General features: G+C 39.3%; 1 protein-coding gene and 1 long non-coding RNA gene across 9 annotated transcripts in view; both read left to right on the forward strand.

The window, feature by feature from the left end:
• The window catches only part of LOC125787148 (uncharacterized), a 3,356-nt gene extending 2,917 nt beyond the window's left edge, over positions 1–439 (forward strand). For all 8 annotated transcript variants that reach the window (XR_007429076.1, XR_007429069.1, XR_007429075.1 and 5 more), the window contains 2 exons: positions 9–88; positions 302–439. This is a non-coding gene — a long non-coding RNA (uncharacterized LOC125787148). The remainder of the gene's footprint in view (positions 1–8; positions 89–301) is intronic.
• pias1a (protein inhibitor of activated STAT, 1a) overlaps positions 1–17,500 on the forward strand; it is a 77,870-nt gene that overhangs the window by 13,851 nt on the left and 46,519 nt on the right. Inside the window, exon 2 of the mRNA XM_022665220.2 lies at positions 16,151–16,589. Coding sequence (XP_022520941.2) covers positions 16,151–16,589 — 439 coding nt within the window. The remainder of the gene's footprint in view (positions 1–16,150; positions 16,590–17,500) is intronic.

Raw genomic sequence — 17,500 nt, forward strand, 5'->3', positions numbered from 1 at the left:
CTCTGAAGCTACATGAAGTTTGTAGGTGTGTAGTGATGAACTCTGAAGCTACATGAAGTTTGTAGGTGTGTAGTGATGAACTCTGAAGGTACATGAAGTTTGGAGGTGGGTAGTGATGAACTAATCTGAAGCTACATGAAGTTTGTAGTTGTGAAGTGATGAACTCTGAAGCTACATGAAGTTTGGAGGTGCGTAGTGAGTGATGTACTCTGAAGCTACATGAAGTTTGGAGGTGTGTAGTGATGAACTAATCTGAAGCTACATGAAGTTTGGAGGTGTGTAGTGATGAACTAATCTGAAGCTACATGAAGTTTGGAGGTGTGTAGTGATGAACTCTGAAGCTACATGAAGTTTGGAGGTGTGTAGTGATGATGAACTCTGAAGGTACATGAAGTTTGGAGGTGGGTAGTGATGAACTAATCTGAAGCTACATGAAGTTTGGAGTTGTGAAGTGATGAACTCTGAAGCTACATGAAGTTTGGAGGTGTGTAGTGAGTGATGTACTCTGAAGCTACATGAAATTTGGAGGTGTGTAGTGATGAACTCTGAAGCTACAAGAAGTTTGGAGGTGTGTAGTGATGAACTAATCTGAAGCTTCATGAAGTTTGGAGGTGTGTTGTGATGAACTCTTCTGAAGCTACATGAAATTTGGAGGTGTGTAGTGATGAACTAATCTGAAGCTACATGAAGTTTGGAGGTGTGTAGCGATGAACTAATCTGAAGCTACATGAAGTTTGGAGGTGTGTAGTGATGAACTAATCTGAAGCTACATGAAGTTTGGAGGTGTGTAGTGATTGGTGGAGTGACTCTGCAGAAAGTTGGTGAACTTTAGGTGGGTTCAACAAAATGAAAAATCATTTTTACTATTGCTACGATATGGCACACCCCTAACTCTCAAATAATGCAAAAAAATAAGAAAAAAGTTCATATTCGTATGTTTTAATACATCTTGGAATCATGTTCTCCTCCACCAGTCTTACACACTGCTTTTGGATAACTTTATGCTGCTTTACTTCTGGTCCAAAAATTAAAGCAGTTCAGCTTGGTTTGATGGCTTGTGATCATCCATCTTCCTCTAGATTATATTCCAGAGGTTTTTAATTTCCTAAAATCAAAAAAACTCATCATTTTTAAGTGTTCTCTTATTTTTTTCGTAGCTGTATATTGTATATTCTGACATACATTTTGGCCATAACATCAAATATGCTTTGCTGGTTTCTCCCAGATGGTTTTTGGAGTGTCTTATGCACTTCATGTGGTTTGTTGGATTTTGCCCTTTTTATTCGTATCATCTCAACATAAGTAGTAGTTGCTAAAATCATTTTGAACCCCATTCATTCCTATGGGGAGAAATCAATCAGCGCTTTCTCAGAGCTACCTTTTTAAATCATGATCATACATTATTCCTGAGTCTTTGATTGTGGAAGCAGCTCCAGCTCCTCGTGGCTCCCAGCAGTCGATCAGTCCTCAGTTTTCTGTTGTATTCACAGACAGTGCAGTTATCAGTGATGGATGATGGTTTGAAGAAGACAGTGAGATGGTTAAAAGCTGGTGTGGATGATGGAGATCCCCTTTGTCTTACAGGAAACCAAACCAATACTGTGCTTTTCTCAGTTTCACCTCATGATGTTTTTAATTGCTTTACAAAGACGTTCCCACCTTTGCACAACTCTTCACACTGACTTCTGTCTGAGTATCAAAACGAATTTCTGTATAATCTTAACCCTTAGAACCCTCGGCTGTTTTTTCTCAGGTTTTTATCAGTTCCTCTTTCAGGTCTTATAACACAATAATTATATCAGACAGAAACATACCCTGATCTTTTTTACTCCAGAAGACATACGGCTGCACAAAAATATAATCATTTAAAATGTAAAAGGAAGCAGAATTGTTATATTTTCCTGGAACTGATCATGTTTTGGTCAAAATTTTACCAAGCACCTGTTTTTTTTTTTTTCTTATTTTTGAATATATAGACTTTAAATATAATCACACCTAATATATATTTTCAAAAATGGTTAGATTAGAGTGTTTATAAGTTAAAAGCATAAGAATATTGATGATTTGAGTTCATTACATGGCTTATTAATTATTACTTTGATAAAATACATGGAGAAACAGCATCAGGCGGAGTTATTTTTTATTCTTAATAATCAATAATCACACCTCTAGGATACATGTAGATACTAAAAACCTGACACTCAGAGCAGCCTATGCCTTTCAGTATTTTAATCAGTCAGGACACACAAAGCAAACTACAATATAAACAAAAATGTAAACTTTTTTTAGTCTAAATAAATAAAAATATAGTTTAGTGTAAAATAACTACTATTTGTAAGTAAAATAAAAGCGATATAAAGTAGTGCGCACACCATACCTAGCTTTAGTTTGAGTAAAGCAGGTAGTTTCACACTTTTTCTGTTGACACTTTTAAGTCATTTACTGATATTATTTGGTTTGAAACATCATATAAATAGGTTTGAAGCACTAAAGGTAAATAATATTGGTTGGGGGAAGAAGATTTTTCACTTTTTTAGGTGTTTTTCTCAATGGGTTTCTTGTAGATTTAGTTTTACCGCACTGGGATGTCATTGCTATTTTTTAGAAAGAGTAAGTTCTGCCCTTTCTAACCATATATAGATTATGTTTATGTGTGAAGGGATTCCTGAGTAATTAAGCTGAAAACACAAGGTGCGATTTTGGTCAGAAAATCCGTCCGTAGGGTTCTAAGGGTATAATAGCTACAGTTTTATAAGTCAGAATGTATTGTATTATACTACTCATATCTAATTAAACCCTTAGGAGAAAAAATAAACATTATCTTTCCTGTAAATGGAAATCCAAACAATGTTGCCAAATTTAGTGAAAATATTGAAACTTTGATCAAAAACAGGCTTGAATTTTCTGTTACATTTTACTCTGAAAAACCTTGCCTAAAGCTGGGTAACAAGACCATATTTAATTGTGCTGTGATAAAAAAAAATGGATCTCTGAGTATAATAGTTTTGCTAGTGTAATTAGTGCTGTTTAATTGAATGAAGTACATAAAATTTTGAATTAAAATAACTGAGAATCTGCTGCTATTATTGCTTTTTGTCTGCGTGTGAAAATATGATTATAAAAAAAATCATATATATATAGTTTTTTTTTTAATATTGTGATGCAAGGGATGGTGCCGTATCGTATTGTACACAATAGTATCAGCAACATTTTTGAATATGGTTAATGATATTATTCCCTGTAATATCGTGCAATATCACCCACCCATAATTATCACATCAGATATATATCTACTAGAGACAGATTATATCTGTCCAGTATCATTTATTTTACTTTAATCCTGGATATATGGAGATATTTGAAGATATGATGAGATATGTCTGTTACAAATATGATAAAATTCTTGTATATTTTTTTATATCTCAATTAGTGGTGTGCCATATGGTATCATATGCAGTAGTAAAATGTAATTTTTATTTAATTGCAGTAGTGTATTCTTGAAATATATATTTTTAATTCAGTGTTTTGACATATTGCCAAGAGTATCATTATCGCAAAAATACCAGGAAATATTATATTATTAGATATTATTAAATATTATTTTAGGGGCACATCGCCCAGTCCTACACTTACCTGCTTCTAGAAAAATAGATAAAATACACATACATATACAGTACCAGTCAAACATCTCTCATCTCATTCACTTAATTCAATGTGTTTTGTTCCTTATCATTTTATTAAACACTATATTAAAGCAATACAGGAACATAAGCTGAATTATTGTGTAAAAAAAAAAAAGAATATGTTTTATACTTTCGATTCTTCTAAATAAGTTTCACATATATCTTTGAGGACAGATCTGCAGACTCTTGGTGAGATTTTAATCTCAGTGTCTCATTGAGGGAGAGTCTCCTGGAATAGTTTTCTCAGCATCTTGGAAAGAAGGAGTTCCTGGAGGTGCTGAACAATAGCTGCTGCTTTTCCTTCACGCTGTGAAGCTCCAGCTCCAAAATCACCATCTCAGTTCATCAGCTTTAGATCAGGAGATTAATGTGGAGGATTAACACTTTTTTTTTTTTTTTTTTTTTTTTTTAACTGTTTACTACGTAATTCTAGAGGTGTTCCTTAATTGTTTTTATTAAATGTCTTTAATACTAATAGAAAATAGAAAATAAATTAATGAAAGAAATAAAGAAAAACATTGAATGAAAAGATGTGTCCAAACTTTTGACTGGTACCGTATGCCAAAATCTGGATGAGAGGACAAAAAGGCAAATATATCCAAATATATATACAGGGTAAGCGTCATTAACACAGTTATTATATAATAACGCAGGGCATGGTGTTGGACTAGAGAGATGTCTCACTCTGTTTTGGGTTACCAGCATGTTTCCTGTTAATTCCGGCGGTTGTCAGCCACAGGCGCTTTCTAAAGAAAAAGAACTGAAAGAGCCTGTCTGTCTCTTAGGGTGTTTTCACACAAAAAGTCCAGACCAGAGGCTAAATCAAGCTATATATACATATATAATTATATATATATACATATGTATATATATGTATATATATATATATATATATATATATATATATATATATATATATATATATATATTGTGGTAGGCCCCTGGGGTAGGGGGGCGTGACCACTGTGACCCGGAAGGAGGAAGCTCACAGAGATACACAGACACGGGGATTAAATGAACTCAAAACGTACCTTTATTTTTAAATGCCCTCCACCACACCCAAAATAAACTTAAATATACATAACTCATGGGGCTCTAGAGTCTGTAGAATTCCTTTTCTTCGTTTTTAAAGGTCCGTGCAGCCTCAGCCCTCTGCTCCCCAGTGTAAGTTCTCCCCAAATGATGGCTGAGGCTTAGTATATATGCCTGTCTCAACTGGCGGCTCAATCAGCCCTCATGCGGGCCAGCTGAGACAGGCATGGCTTTGCGCTCTGGCGTGGGGCGGACCCACAACTCCCCCGCCTCCTCACGCCACAATATATATATATATATATATATATATATATATATATATATATATATATAATGTGTGTGTGTATGTGTGTGTGTTATATTGTATCCTGTATGTTTATTCCAGTTAGATTTGGTTTTATTGACAATGCACTAAAGAACTTTACTACATCCTGTTGCACCACCATCCCCTATGTGGGTGGAGTCTACTTATTCTTAACACTCATTGGTAGTGGTGCAGGAAAAAATCGATTCGAGCTCAAATCGCGATTCAAACATTAAACGATTCAGAATCGATTCTCATTTTCAAAAAAATTTAACTGTACCACGGAGCTCACCTACTGTCGCGCGGAGCTTTTTAACTGTACCGCGGAGCTCATCTACTGTCGCGCGGAGCTTTTTAACTGGACCGCGGAGCTCACCTACTGTCGCGCGGAGCTTTTTAACTGGACCGCGGAGCTCACCTACTGTCGCACGGAGCTTTTTAACTGGACCGCGGAGCTCACCTACTGTCGCACGGAGCTTTTTAACTGGACCGCGGAGCTTTTTAACTGTACCTCAGAGCCCACCTACTGTCGCACTGAGCTTTTTAACTGGACCGCGGAGCTCACCTATTGTCACACGGAGCTTTTTAACTGTACCGCGGAGCTCACCTACTGTCCAGTGAAACTCTAACTGTTCGCGGAGCTCTTTAACAGTTAAAAAGCTCCGCGCGACAGTAAAAAAAAAAAAAAAAAAGCTCCGCGTGACAGTTAAAAAAAAAAAAGGTCCGCGCGACAGTTAAAAAACAAAAGCTCCGCACGACAGTTAAAAAAGCTCCGTGCGTGATTTTACTGCCTCTCTCTATTAGGCTACAGAGGGACGTGTAGTGTCGTGTTTGTTGTTGCGCCGCTTAAGTATGGAGGATGAAGAATAGAAATCCAATCGATTTGAAAGAATCTGAAAAAAATCGAATCGTGACCCCAAGAATCGATTCTGAATCGAATTGTGGGATTCCCAAATATTCACAGCCCTTCTCATTGGGTTGTATAATGATGTCAATTCAAGGAGAAGCTTTTACAGGTGTTGCGCCAAATTCCTCCTTCCTCATTAACTTAAAAAATACCCTGAAATATTGCAATATTAACTTTTTGCTGTTTGTAACAAAAGGAATATTCACACGGTTCTCATTTCCCATTAAATATATCTGTCCGTATCGTGATATCAATATTCTGTCTCAGCCCTACTGAAGGCAGGTGTGAAAGCACCCTATTTACACCTGGTCATTAAACCCAATGTTAAACCCTGTTGGGTTCAGATGGTAAAGCTGTGGTCTCCAATTAGCCAGGTGTTGTGTGTGCTGGACTCGATGGTGATGATGGACCGTGTTCACTCAGGTTGTGGTTTATGTGAGAGACCAGAATTGTGTGTGTGTTTGTGTGTGTGTGTGTGTGTGTGTGTCAGTGGTACTGTGTTAGAAAAGCACAATGCACCGAGGTATGTGAGTGTTGATCCACAGCCAGTGAGCTGCAGGAGAGAGAGAGAGAGAGAGAGAGAGAGAGAGAGAGTGGGGGAAGGGCAGACCAGAGAGAGAGAGGGAGGGAGCAGGAAAGGAGTGAGATGAGGTGAGGGAGTGTGTGAGAGAGGGGGAGAGAGAGAGTAAGAGAGAATGAGAGAAGAGTGAGAGTGAGCAAGCAAAAGAGTGCACAGAAGAGTAAGACAGTAAATGTACATGAGAAAGAGAGACAGCAAGGAGAATGTAGTAGGGAGAGAAAGCAGAGTTAATGTGGTAGATAGATGGAGAGAGAGAGAGAGAGAGAGAGCAGAGTGAATGTGAAAAAGAGCAGAGTGAATGTAGGAGAGAGAGACTGAATGAAAAGAGTGATGAGAGAGAGAGAGAGAGCATAGGAAATGTGGGAGGGATAGACTGAGTAAGAAGAGTGAATGTAGGGGAGTGAGAGAGAGAGCAGAGTGAATGTGGGTGAAAGAGAAGAGTGAATGTGAGAGAGGGAGAGAAGAGTGAATGTGGGAGATAGAGAGAGAGAGAGAGAGAGAGAGAGAGAGAGAGAGCAGAGTAAGTGTGGAGAGAGAAAGCAGAGTGAATAAATGTGGGAGAGAGAGAGAGAGAGAGAGAGAGAGTAGAGTGAATAAATGTGGGTGAAAAGAGTGAATGTGGGAGGGAGGGAGCCAAAGAGTGAGTTGAGTGCCCAGAAGAGTGAGGTTCATATGAGGGAGAGAGAGCAAGCGGAGGGATAGTGGAGATGAAGGAGTGAGAGAGCAGTAGAGCTGGGTGGTGAGGGAGGGGCCAGCACAATAATCACAGTCTGGGCTTTTGGCGAGAAAGAGAGAGAGAGAGAGAGAGAGAGAGAGAGTGAGGGAGTGAGGGAGAGATAGGGAGAGGGAGAGAGTGTGAGCGAGGGAGCGAGTGAGAGAGAGTGGTAAAGTGAGATACTGTGTGCAAGTGGGGGAGGGGAATGTGTGTCTGTGTTTGTGTGTACTGGTGTGTGTGTGTGTGTTACGAGCATCTAATGGTAGAGCGAGAGAGAGAGAGAGAGAGAGAGAGAGTGTGTGTTTAATAAATTTAACTCCTTAAACAATGTTTTTGGTGCTTGGCTTAGTTGAACTAATTTTTCCCAGAATTCCTCACTTTACATTACATTACATTTGGCAGACGCTTTTGTCCAAAGCGACTTACAGTCGTGAAGTACAAAAATAATCGAAGGTAAAGGTAAAAAAATATCTTTAGACAGGGCCTAAAGGAGGTCAAAGGGGAATAATGGGATAGAGGAGTGAAGGAGGGGAAGAAGGAAATGAGGTTAGAAGTAGTTAGTGTGTTAGAGGTGTTAGGAGAGTAAGTGCTCTTTGAAGAGCTCTGTCTTCAGGAGTTTATTAAAGATAGTGAGAGATTCTCCTGATCTGGTAGTAGAAGGTAGTTAGTTAGAGGTGTTAGGAGAGTGGGTGTTTTTTGAAGAGCTCTGCCTTCACGGGTTTATTAAATATAGTGAGGGACGCTCCTGATCTGGTAGTGGAAGGTAGTTAGTTAGAGGTGTTAGGAGAGTAAGTGCTCTTTGAAGAGCTCTGTCTTCAGGAGTTTATTAAAGATAGTGAGGGATGCTCTGATTCTCCTGATCTGGTAGTGGAAGGTAGTTAGTTAGAGGTGTTAGGAGAGTAAGTGCTCTTTGAAGAGCTCTGTCTTCAGGAGTTTTTTTAAAGATAGTGAGGGACGCTCTGATGCTCCTGATCTGGTAGTGGAAGGTAGTTAGTTAGAGGTGTTAGGAGAGTACGTGCACTTTGAAGAGCTCTGTCTTCAGGAGTTTATTAAAGATAGTGAGAGATTCTCCTGATCTGGTAGTGGAAGGTAGTTAGTTAGAGGTGTTAGGAGAGTAGGTGCTCTTTGAATAGCTCTGTCCTCAGGAGTGTTTTTAAAGATAGTGAAGGACGCTCCTGATGCTCCTGGTCTGGTAGTGGAAGGTAGTTTGTTCCACCATTGGGGAACTCTGTATGAGAACAGTCTGGAGTGCTTTGTGTGAATGTTTGTTTAGTGTAAAGAGCTACCTCTGCACTTCACATGCTTTATTTTAAGTTCTATTGGATACTATAACTTGAAATTTCCAAATGTTTTGTTCTTATTATATTGTACATTTAGGACTGGAATGGCAATTTAATATCAGTATTTTATTGCAATAGAAAATATTTTAATAAGGGTAATATCATGTTTAAACACATTCAAGCCGAGCACAAAGGGCAGAACACTATAGGCTGGTATAACCTGGCAGTGCAATGTATGTGTATGTGGGTATACTGATCATATCAAAATCAGAAATTTAATATTGTATCGAAATAAATAAATATATCACTTTTTCCTTAGCATATCGAGATGATGGTGTTTTTCTAAATCACTGTAAATCCAGTGTAGTGTAGTACGGAGCTAAAACCACAGTAACTAGTGCTGCCTAGTTCTGTACTGACTGCCCTGCATGTGCCTTCCTCCCTCTGCGCTGCTTTTATAAAACTGTATGCACTGAAATAATGAATCATAAACAGAGCAGGTCTGTGTTTATGTTGGCTCCTCAGTCTGCACCAGCCAGGCAAATAAGCTCCGCCAGTATATTTGCATTCCATAAGGAAATGATTTGCCGTTTGTTTGTGTCCACAACTATGCAGATTATATTTTCTTTCCTGTGACATCAGCGCACTCCTCCCGAGTGCTGTATCTCTACACAGCTTTCTGCTTAAATATGCAGCTTATTTTCCTTATATTTATAATGTCCGTATGTCGTGAGAATGTCTGCAGGGTGGGGGAGAGAGCTGGAGGGCGTCTGCATGTAGTTCAGCTGGAAATTTTTACTCTGATAGAGGAAAGAGTATCTGCATTTTCGGGGTTCTGTAAACCAGTCAGTGAGCAAAAAGGTGACGACTACAGTAGGCTGCGTGTACCTTTTTAAAACAGATACAAAACTGAATCATCAAACCACTTCAGGATAGTGATACACAGATACACATTCCATCATTCAAAGCACTTCAGGAGATGGTCTGAGACACACATTTAAAACAGATACAAATTGAAGAAAACAGACACAAATCCGATGACTAAAACCGCTTCAGGAGATGGTCTAAGACGCATTTAAAACAGATACAAATCCGATACCTTAAACCTCTTTAGGAGATGGTCTAAGACACATTTAAAACAGATAAAAATTTGATCATCCAAATCACTTCAGAAGGTGGTCTGAGATGCCCTTTAAAACAGATACAAATCAGAGAAAGCAGACACAATTACGATGACTGAAACTACTTCAGAAGATGGTCTGAATTGCATTTAAAACAGATACAAATTCCAATCAATCAAACCACTTCAGGAGATGGTCTGAGATGCATTTAAAACGGATACAAATCAAAGAAACGGATACAAATCAAAGAAAACAGAGACAAATCCAATCACTCAAACCAATTTAAAAAAATGGTCTGAGACACATTTAAAGCAGATACAAATCCAATCGTTGAAATCACGTCAGGAGATGGTCTGAGACACGTTTTAAAATGAATACAAATAAAAAAAAAGCAGACACAAATCCAATCACTCAAACCACTTCAGGAGGTGATCTGAGACACATTTAAAGCAGATACACATACAAATCCATTCATTTAAAGCACTTCAGGAGATGGTCTGAGACGCATAGAAATCAGATACAAATCCATTCATTTAAAGCACTTCTGGAGATCGTCTGAGACGCATTTAAACAGATACACTTTAGAAGGTATTCTGAGATTCATTAAAAATAATGTACATTTTATTATTTACTTATTTTAAGAGATGTTCTGAGACTCAGTTAAAGCACTCGATTTACTCAATTACAGTTTTGTAATTACAGATTTGCAATTGAGTTTTGTTTAAAATGCAAATAAATACATTTAGGCTATTTTAATTTAATTGTGAAAGTGGCAGAATAAATAAAAACCTATAAAAAACGCTTTCAGCTTTTTTTTTTTTGTTAGATCACATTTTTTTGTTTTGTGTGTAATAGAGTCAGTGGCAGAGTGAAGTCTGTACAGGGTGGGTTTGCCCGCAGGTCCCTCAGGAGCCGCAAAGTAACTGGCGAGCAAGATCAAATTTACCACAACACAGACACACAACAGACACAGCAAGAAAACACACAATCACATAAATAGTACAGAAGGTGGGTTTCATCACTCACTGAGCTATTAGATTGGTACTGTCATGTAATTACAGTGCAACCTCAGTAAAGGCTGATTTACTATATGGACAAAAGTATTGGAACACCTGCTCATTCATTGTTTTTTCAAATTCAAGGTTATTAAAAAGAGTTTATCCTATTTTTGTTGGACTAGCTGTCTCTACTGTTTAGGGAAGGCTTTCTTTTAGATTTTGCCGCATCAGTGACAAGGTCCAGATCGGTAGATCGTTGGTTTGAATCCCGGTCATGCAGCTAGTCATCAGCTGCTGGAGCCCTGAGAGAGCACAATTGGTCTTGCTCTCTTTGGGTGGGTACAGTAGATTGCACTCCTTTCCTTTCATTACTCCTAGGGTGATGTCGATCAGCACGGGGCTGCGTCTGTGAGCTGATGTATCAGAACCGAGTCACTGCGCTTTCCTCCGAGTGCAGCAGCAGGTCAAAAATAGGCAGAGTCTGACTTCACATGTATCGGAGGAGGTGTGTGCTAGTCTTCACACTCCTGTTGTTGTGGTTTCACCAGTGATAGGGGGATATACAGCTGAGCAGCAACTGAATGGGTGAGACAATTGGTTTAACTAAATTGGGAGAAAAATTAAAGAAAATTCTAAATTGTCCTGGTCTGTTTTTATGGGGCACTCTAATATGTAATTGTTACAGTTCTCCACAAAAACTATGGAGAACCTAATACATGGCTATCCTAAGTCAATGAGCCAGCAGAGTATGACTTAGAAAGAGGAGAACAGGCTGTAAATAGCGACAAAAATGATTTAATTTTAGCTTCACATCACTCAACACATGCTTCAAACCACTGCAGTATTTACATTATTTACATATGCTGTATAAAACAACAAAGAAAGTACCACTCTGGGAAATGCAAACTATGGACGGTGCTAAAGAAAAGAACACAACAAAACATAACCATATTAAACTACCTAAAGCTAAATTAAGTACAGAAGAATATAAACAAGATACTCCCTAACTAATAACCTAAATACAAGGGGTAGCACCCGCCCTCTTACCTATACAAACAATTCCTACATGATGTAAAAATGTACAGGTGCACCTATCTTACCTGTTTGCATACCCAGGTGGTACAGCCAAGACAGTGAGTTGTATTTTAGCCCAAAAAGAGGGGTTAAGTTAACCACATAGAGAATAATACAATAAAAAATAGGCTACAAGAGCGTGTTGGCCATTAAGCATGCCGCATGGTCCTCTCTCTCTCTGTCGGCCATCTTGGTTCAGGTCCTTTTGTAGTCTCCACCCACAATTCTCTCCCATGACACCTGAGAAAGAGAGAGAGAGAGAGAGAGAGAAAGAAAGAAAGAAAGAAAGAAAGTGCCTGCACGTAACAATAATGGTACTCTGTGATGGGTCAGTGCTGTAGTGCCAATGCAGTCCTCCAGGTGGACGGTGGTTTCTGGTTGTGAGTATGCTGTGCGCGATTGGCTGCTGCTTCTCACCGGTGTGTGTTGAGGAGTGTAATTGATTGTGTGTAGAATGTAATTGTAAGCGTCCTTGGGTGCTTAGAAAGGCAAAAATGTGCTAAATACTGTAAGTGTGAATGTGAAAAGTATGTGCATTTACGCTGCTGCCTCTTTTGTCATAGTTGCTTGTTGCTTGCTGTTTTGGATGGTCAGTTCTAGCCAGACACCACTGTTCACGATCATTACCACCCACTGCACTGTCCATAATTCATAACTCGTACAGATATGAATGTTTGCTAGCCGTCTCCTGAGGTAACAATTCATGATTATTTTACATAAATTGTGAATAAAGCATTGTGCTGAATTAGTGAATTGGACTGAGGCGGGAGATGTGGTTAAATATTTGACTTGTTGCATCATTGTTTGTCTGTTCTTTCGTTTTATTGAGCAGAATCTGTGTTTGTTTACTGGCTGAGTTTTCCATTTGTCTGTTATTCTGGAATCTATACTTAATGGCCGGGGGAATTAGGATAATAGAAGAGAGAGTGTGTGTGTTTGTGATTTCACACAGGTTTACTCTTAATGAATTTTGCACCAGGAGTGGCATAAAGTTATCCAAAAGCAGTGTGTAAGACTGGTGGAGGAGAACATGATGCCAAGATGGATGAAAACTGTGATTAAAAACCAGGGTTATTCCACCAAAGATTAATTTCTGAACTCTTAAAACTTTATGAATATGAACTTGTTTTCTTTGCATTATTTGAGGTCTGAAAGCTCTGCATCTTTTTTTATTTCAGCTATTTCTCATTTTCTGCAAATAAATGCTCTAAATAGCAATATTTTTATGTGGAATTTGGGAGAAATGTTGTCTGTAGTTTATAGAATAAAACAACAATGTTAATTTTATTCAAACATAAACTTATAAATAGCAAAATCAGAGAAACTGATTCAGAAACTGAAGTCTGTTCATTTTTCTTCAAAGCTGTATATACTGTATGTGTGTGTGTACAATCAATCATACAAAGATAAAAAGCAGTAAGGGGTGGAGCAGTGCAGCAAGGCTACAAGAGAGCGAGAGCATGAGAGAAAGAAAGAGAGAGAGCGCGAGAGCAAAAGAGAGAGAGAAAGAGAGACTGGCAGGGTAAAGACAGGATGATTGACAGGCTCTGCTCTCAAACAGGCACTGTCACAGACAATCTCATGCCCACTGTGTGTTTTCATTGGAGCTGCCTGTGTGTGTGTGTGTGTGTGTGTTCAGTTTCATTTGTTTTGGAATCTGAGCAGCTCATATCTCACAGCCCTTCCCCCATCTCTCTCTCTCTCTCTCTCTTACTCTCTCACACTCGCTCACTCATTCTCTGTCTGTCTCTCTCTCTCTCTCTCTCTCTCTCTTTCATTTACTCACTCTTGCTATTGCTCTCACTCTCACTCACTTATTCTCTCTCTCTCTCTATTTCTCTGTCTCACTCACTCACTCACTCACTCACTCACTCTCTTTCTCACCCCCACAATCACTCACTCAGTCACTCTGTCTTTCTCTCACTCACACACTTCTATTCTCTCTCCTTTCACTCCCTCTATCTTTTTCTTTCTCTTTTTCTCAGTCACACAATTTATTGTTCTGACTCTCCCCTTTTACTGCTATTCTTTTCCTCACACTCTTACCCTGTTGCTCTCTCTCCGTTTCTCTCTCTCTCTCTCTCTCTCTCTCTCTCTCTCTCTCCTCCGTCCCTGCTGCTGGTGCTCCTGGTGCTCCTCCTGTGTTAGTATGGATGTGCTGCTCGTTTGCTGCTGTGAGTGTAAATGTATTGAGTAAATAATAAATCACTGTTGGAGTGAACAGGGCTGCTGGCTGCAGGTGATTTTCTGTAGGGTTTATTTTAAAGTTCGTATTTAAAGGGCCGGTTTGATTCAAAAATCAACCCAATCTAGACATAAGCCTGGATGCTGATAATTCTAAAATACTGAAAGTATTGGCCGATACCGATATAATACAGATATGATTCTGATATCATCGTACATGACTGGTAAAAAGAGTGAATTACTGGAGGAAACTGATGCCAGACTTGGTACAGTGATTAATTCACCCCAAAAAATGATGCATTCAATTTTCAAGGAAATCAACTATCTACGTAACTAACTATCTTGTATTCCATTTTTTTATATCCATAATTTGACAGTGTAATGTCCATACTAACTGTCTGGAAAATCTTACTTTTTAAAACTTGGACAGTTCAGGTACTTCCAGCTCTGTTTATTACAGAATAGCGGAGTGCGGTATTCTGGGTATTCTGGGATACGAGCCCTTTAAGAAATTCCCGCTGATATATTTGAAAGCAAGAATGAAGTCAGACAGTAAAGCATGCAGACTGTTTCCTTCCTATAAACACACAGCAATACTCTGAGCAGCCAGACTCCAACCTGAGCAAGGACCACACACACACACACACACACACACGCACGCACGCACTGCTGTTTATATACACGTGTGTGAGTGTGTAGGTGTTTGTTACTGGTTTTGATTATTTTTACTGCACCTTTTTTTTTTTAAGCCAAGGGAATTAAATATAATGTTAGTGTATGTGTGTGTGTGTGTCTGTTTGTGTGTGTTTGTGTGTGTGTGAGAGAGAGAGAGAGCCATTCTTGTCGTGTTCTCTTCGTGCATATTTCATAGCTCACCTCTACATTATTACAGCCTGCAGTCATTGCAATGCCCTTGGGACTGTGTGTGTATGTGTGTGTGGGTGTGGGTGTGTTTGTGTGTGTTTTAGATATAGGATATGTTGTGAATGCTGTGTTTGATTTTGTGTGTGTGTGTGTGTTTGTATTTATATAGGGTTTGTATGTGTGTGTGAGTTTGGGGGGGGGGGGTAGTCTACAGTATGTGTTTGGCTAGTAAACAATATGGTCTGTGCTAACTCAGAGAATTACTCTCTCTCTCTCCTTCTCTTTCTCTCTTTCCTCTCTCTCACAGACTGTTTCTCTGTCTCTTTCTTTAGGTCTGTCTATCTGTCGCTCCCCTCTCTTTGTCTATCTCACTCTTTATGTCTCTCCTTCTGTCTCTCTCTCTCTCCTTAGTACGGTGTTTTCACTCTCTTTTTATTTATTGCATCATTGTAACATATGCTATTTGAACACCTGCTCATTAATAAGGTATTACGCTACTAATAAGAGTTTATCCTGCTTTTGTTGGAGTTACTGTCTCTACTGCCCAGGGCCTAGATTTTCTACTAGATTGTTGAGGATTGTTGTGAATATTTGATTGCATTCAGTGATCAGAGCAGTGTTAATGAGGCTTAGATGCTGGTTGGATGATCATCACCCTACCTTATCCTCACCTGTACAACAGTCTACAACTGTTACTGTTTGTGTTACTAAGAATACTCATGAGGAACATCAGGCCAGCAGACCAATCACAGCTACACTACGCGGTGTTTCATACCGTACGCTGTAGTCTACGCCATATCTTTATGTGCACCTCCTTGGAAATGTAACTACGCGTCACACGGTGGGGGCAGCCGCAGCTGTAATTGGTCTCATTCCCACCCACACCACATGGTTTATACTACAGAATGATACAAAGCTGCTGACATGCGCACGCAGAAGTATAAACGCACTCCGCTGCATAGCGCACTTTCATTGGATACACATAGGGTACGGCGTAGGTGCGATGCGAAAGTATGAATTGGCCTTTAGTGTAAATACGGTGTTTTCTCTCATATCAGTAATTTTAGACCCTTACTACAGTAATAACTGGAAACCCCTTTTAAGAGTTCATCATATGATAGGTGTCACGGAACATTTTGTCCATCTGAAAAAGGTGGTCTCAGTCCAAATTTAGGGAACCACAGTCTGGGAAACACTTTTCTAGATAGTTCAGACCTTTTGAGTAAATTTAATAAAGTTTTTAATGTAGTTGTTTCTAAAAGCAGTGAATGATTTAACTTGAAATTGGTCACAAGGAACATTACAGAAGCACTGCACGATGATGCACTGCCAGGTAATGCATTCCCTTTTTACGTTCTTTATATTTTTGTTAACATGTTTTGTTCTCTCTGTCTCCGTTTCTCTGTAGCAAATGGTGATGAGCCTGCGAGTATCGGAGCTGCAGGTTCTCCTGGGTTACGCAGGGAGGAATAAACATGGCCGAAAGCACGAGCTGCTGACCAAAGCGCTGCACCTGCTGAAGGCCGGCTGCAGCCCCGCGGTGCAGATGAAGATTAAGGAGCTGTACAGGCGCCGCTTCCCCACCAAGCTGGTGTCCCCGGCCGAGCTGGCCCTGCCGGGGGTCCACCCTGCTGCCACCTCGCTGCCCGCCGGACTCACCCAGCTGGCCTTCGACGGGCACGGGGCCACACCATCCCCCCTGCTGCCCATCTCGCTCCTCGGACCCAAGCATGAGCTGGGCCTGCCCCACCTGCCCTCCAACCTCCACCCCGTACACCCAGACGTCAAGCTGCAGAGACTACCCTTCTACGACGTGCTGGACGAACTCATCAAACCCACCAGCCTCGGTGAGTGAGACCGGGCTTCTGGTTCTGCGCTGTTTGCACTGCGCTGTTTTCTGATTCTGAATTAAAGGAAAAGAGCACATTAAGATAACTACTTTTTGTGAAGTGAAGATCCATTATTTCAGTCATTTGGCTTGAGATCCTCAGACAATACACAGCAGATTTTGCTTATAGACTTTGTCTGGGGGAGAGATCTGTACCTACTATACCTACTATAATAATGAGTTTTGTGCTTCTACCACAATTAAACATGAAGGAATACATGAAAACTTTGAGCTTTTTAGTATTCACTATGAATAATTCAACTGCTTTGAGGTTTTCAGTATCCTCTATGAATTATTTACCAACAACTTTGGGCTTTTCAGTATTCACTATGAACTATTCAGCAGCAACTTTGAACTTTTCAGTATCCACTATGAATTATTTATCAACAATTTTGAGCTTTTCAGTATCCACTATGAATTATTCAGCAAAAGCTTTGAACTTTTCAGTATCCACTATGAATTATTTGACAACAATTCTGAACCCTCAGTATCAGTATCACTAAGAATTATTCAACAACTTTGAGCTTTTCAGTATCCAATATGAATTATTTAACAATTTTGAGCTTTTCAGTATCTGCTATGAATTAGTAATCTACACCTTTTTTTAGTATCCACTATGATTGTTTTAACAACTTTGAGCTTTTCAGGACCCACTATGAATTATTCATCAGCAACTTTGAGCTTTTCAGTATCCACTATGAATTATTTAGCAACAGCATTCAGTTTTTCATTATCCTTTATGAATTATTCATCAACAGCTTTGAGCATTTTCGTGTCCACTATAATTTATTATCAACAGCTTTGAGCATTTTCGTGTCCACTATAATTTATTATCAACAGCTTTAAACTTTTCAGTATCCACTTTAAATT

This window comes from Astyanax mexicanus, chromosome 23 (genome assembly GCF_023375975.1).
Source record: "Astyanax mexicanus isolate ESR-SI-001 chromosome 23, AstMex3_surface, whole genome shotgun sequence".
NCBI lineage: Eukaryota > Metazoa > Chordata > Actinopteri > Characiformes > Acestrorhamphidae > Astyanax > Astyanax mexicanus.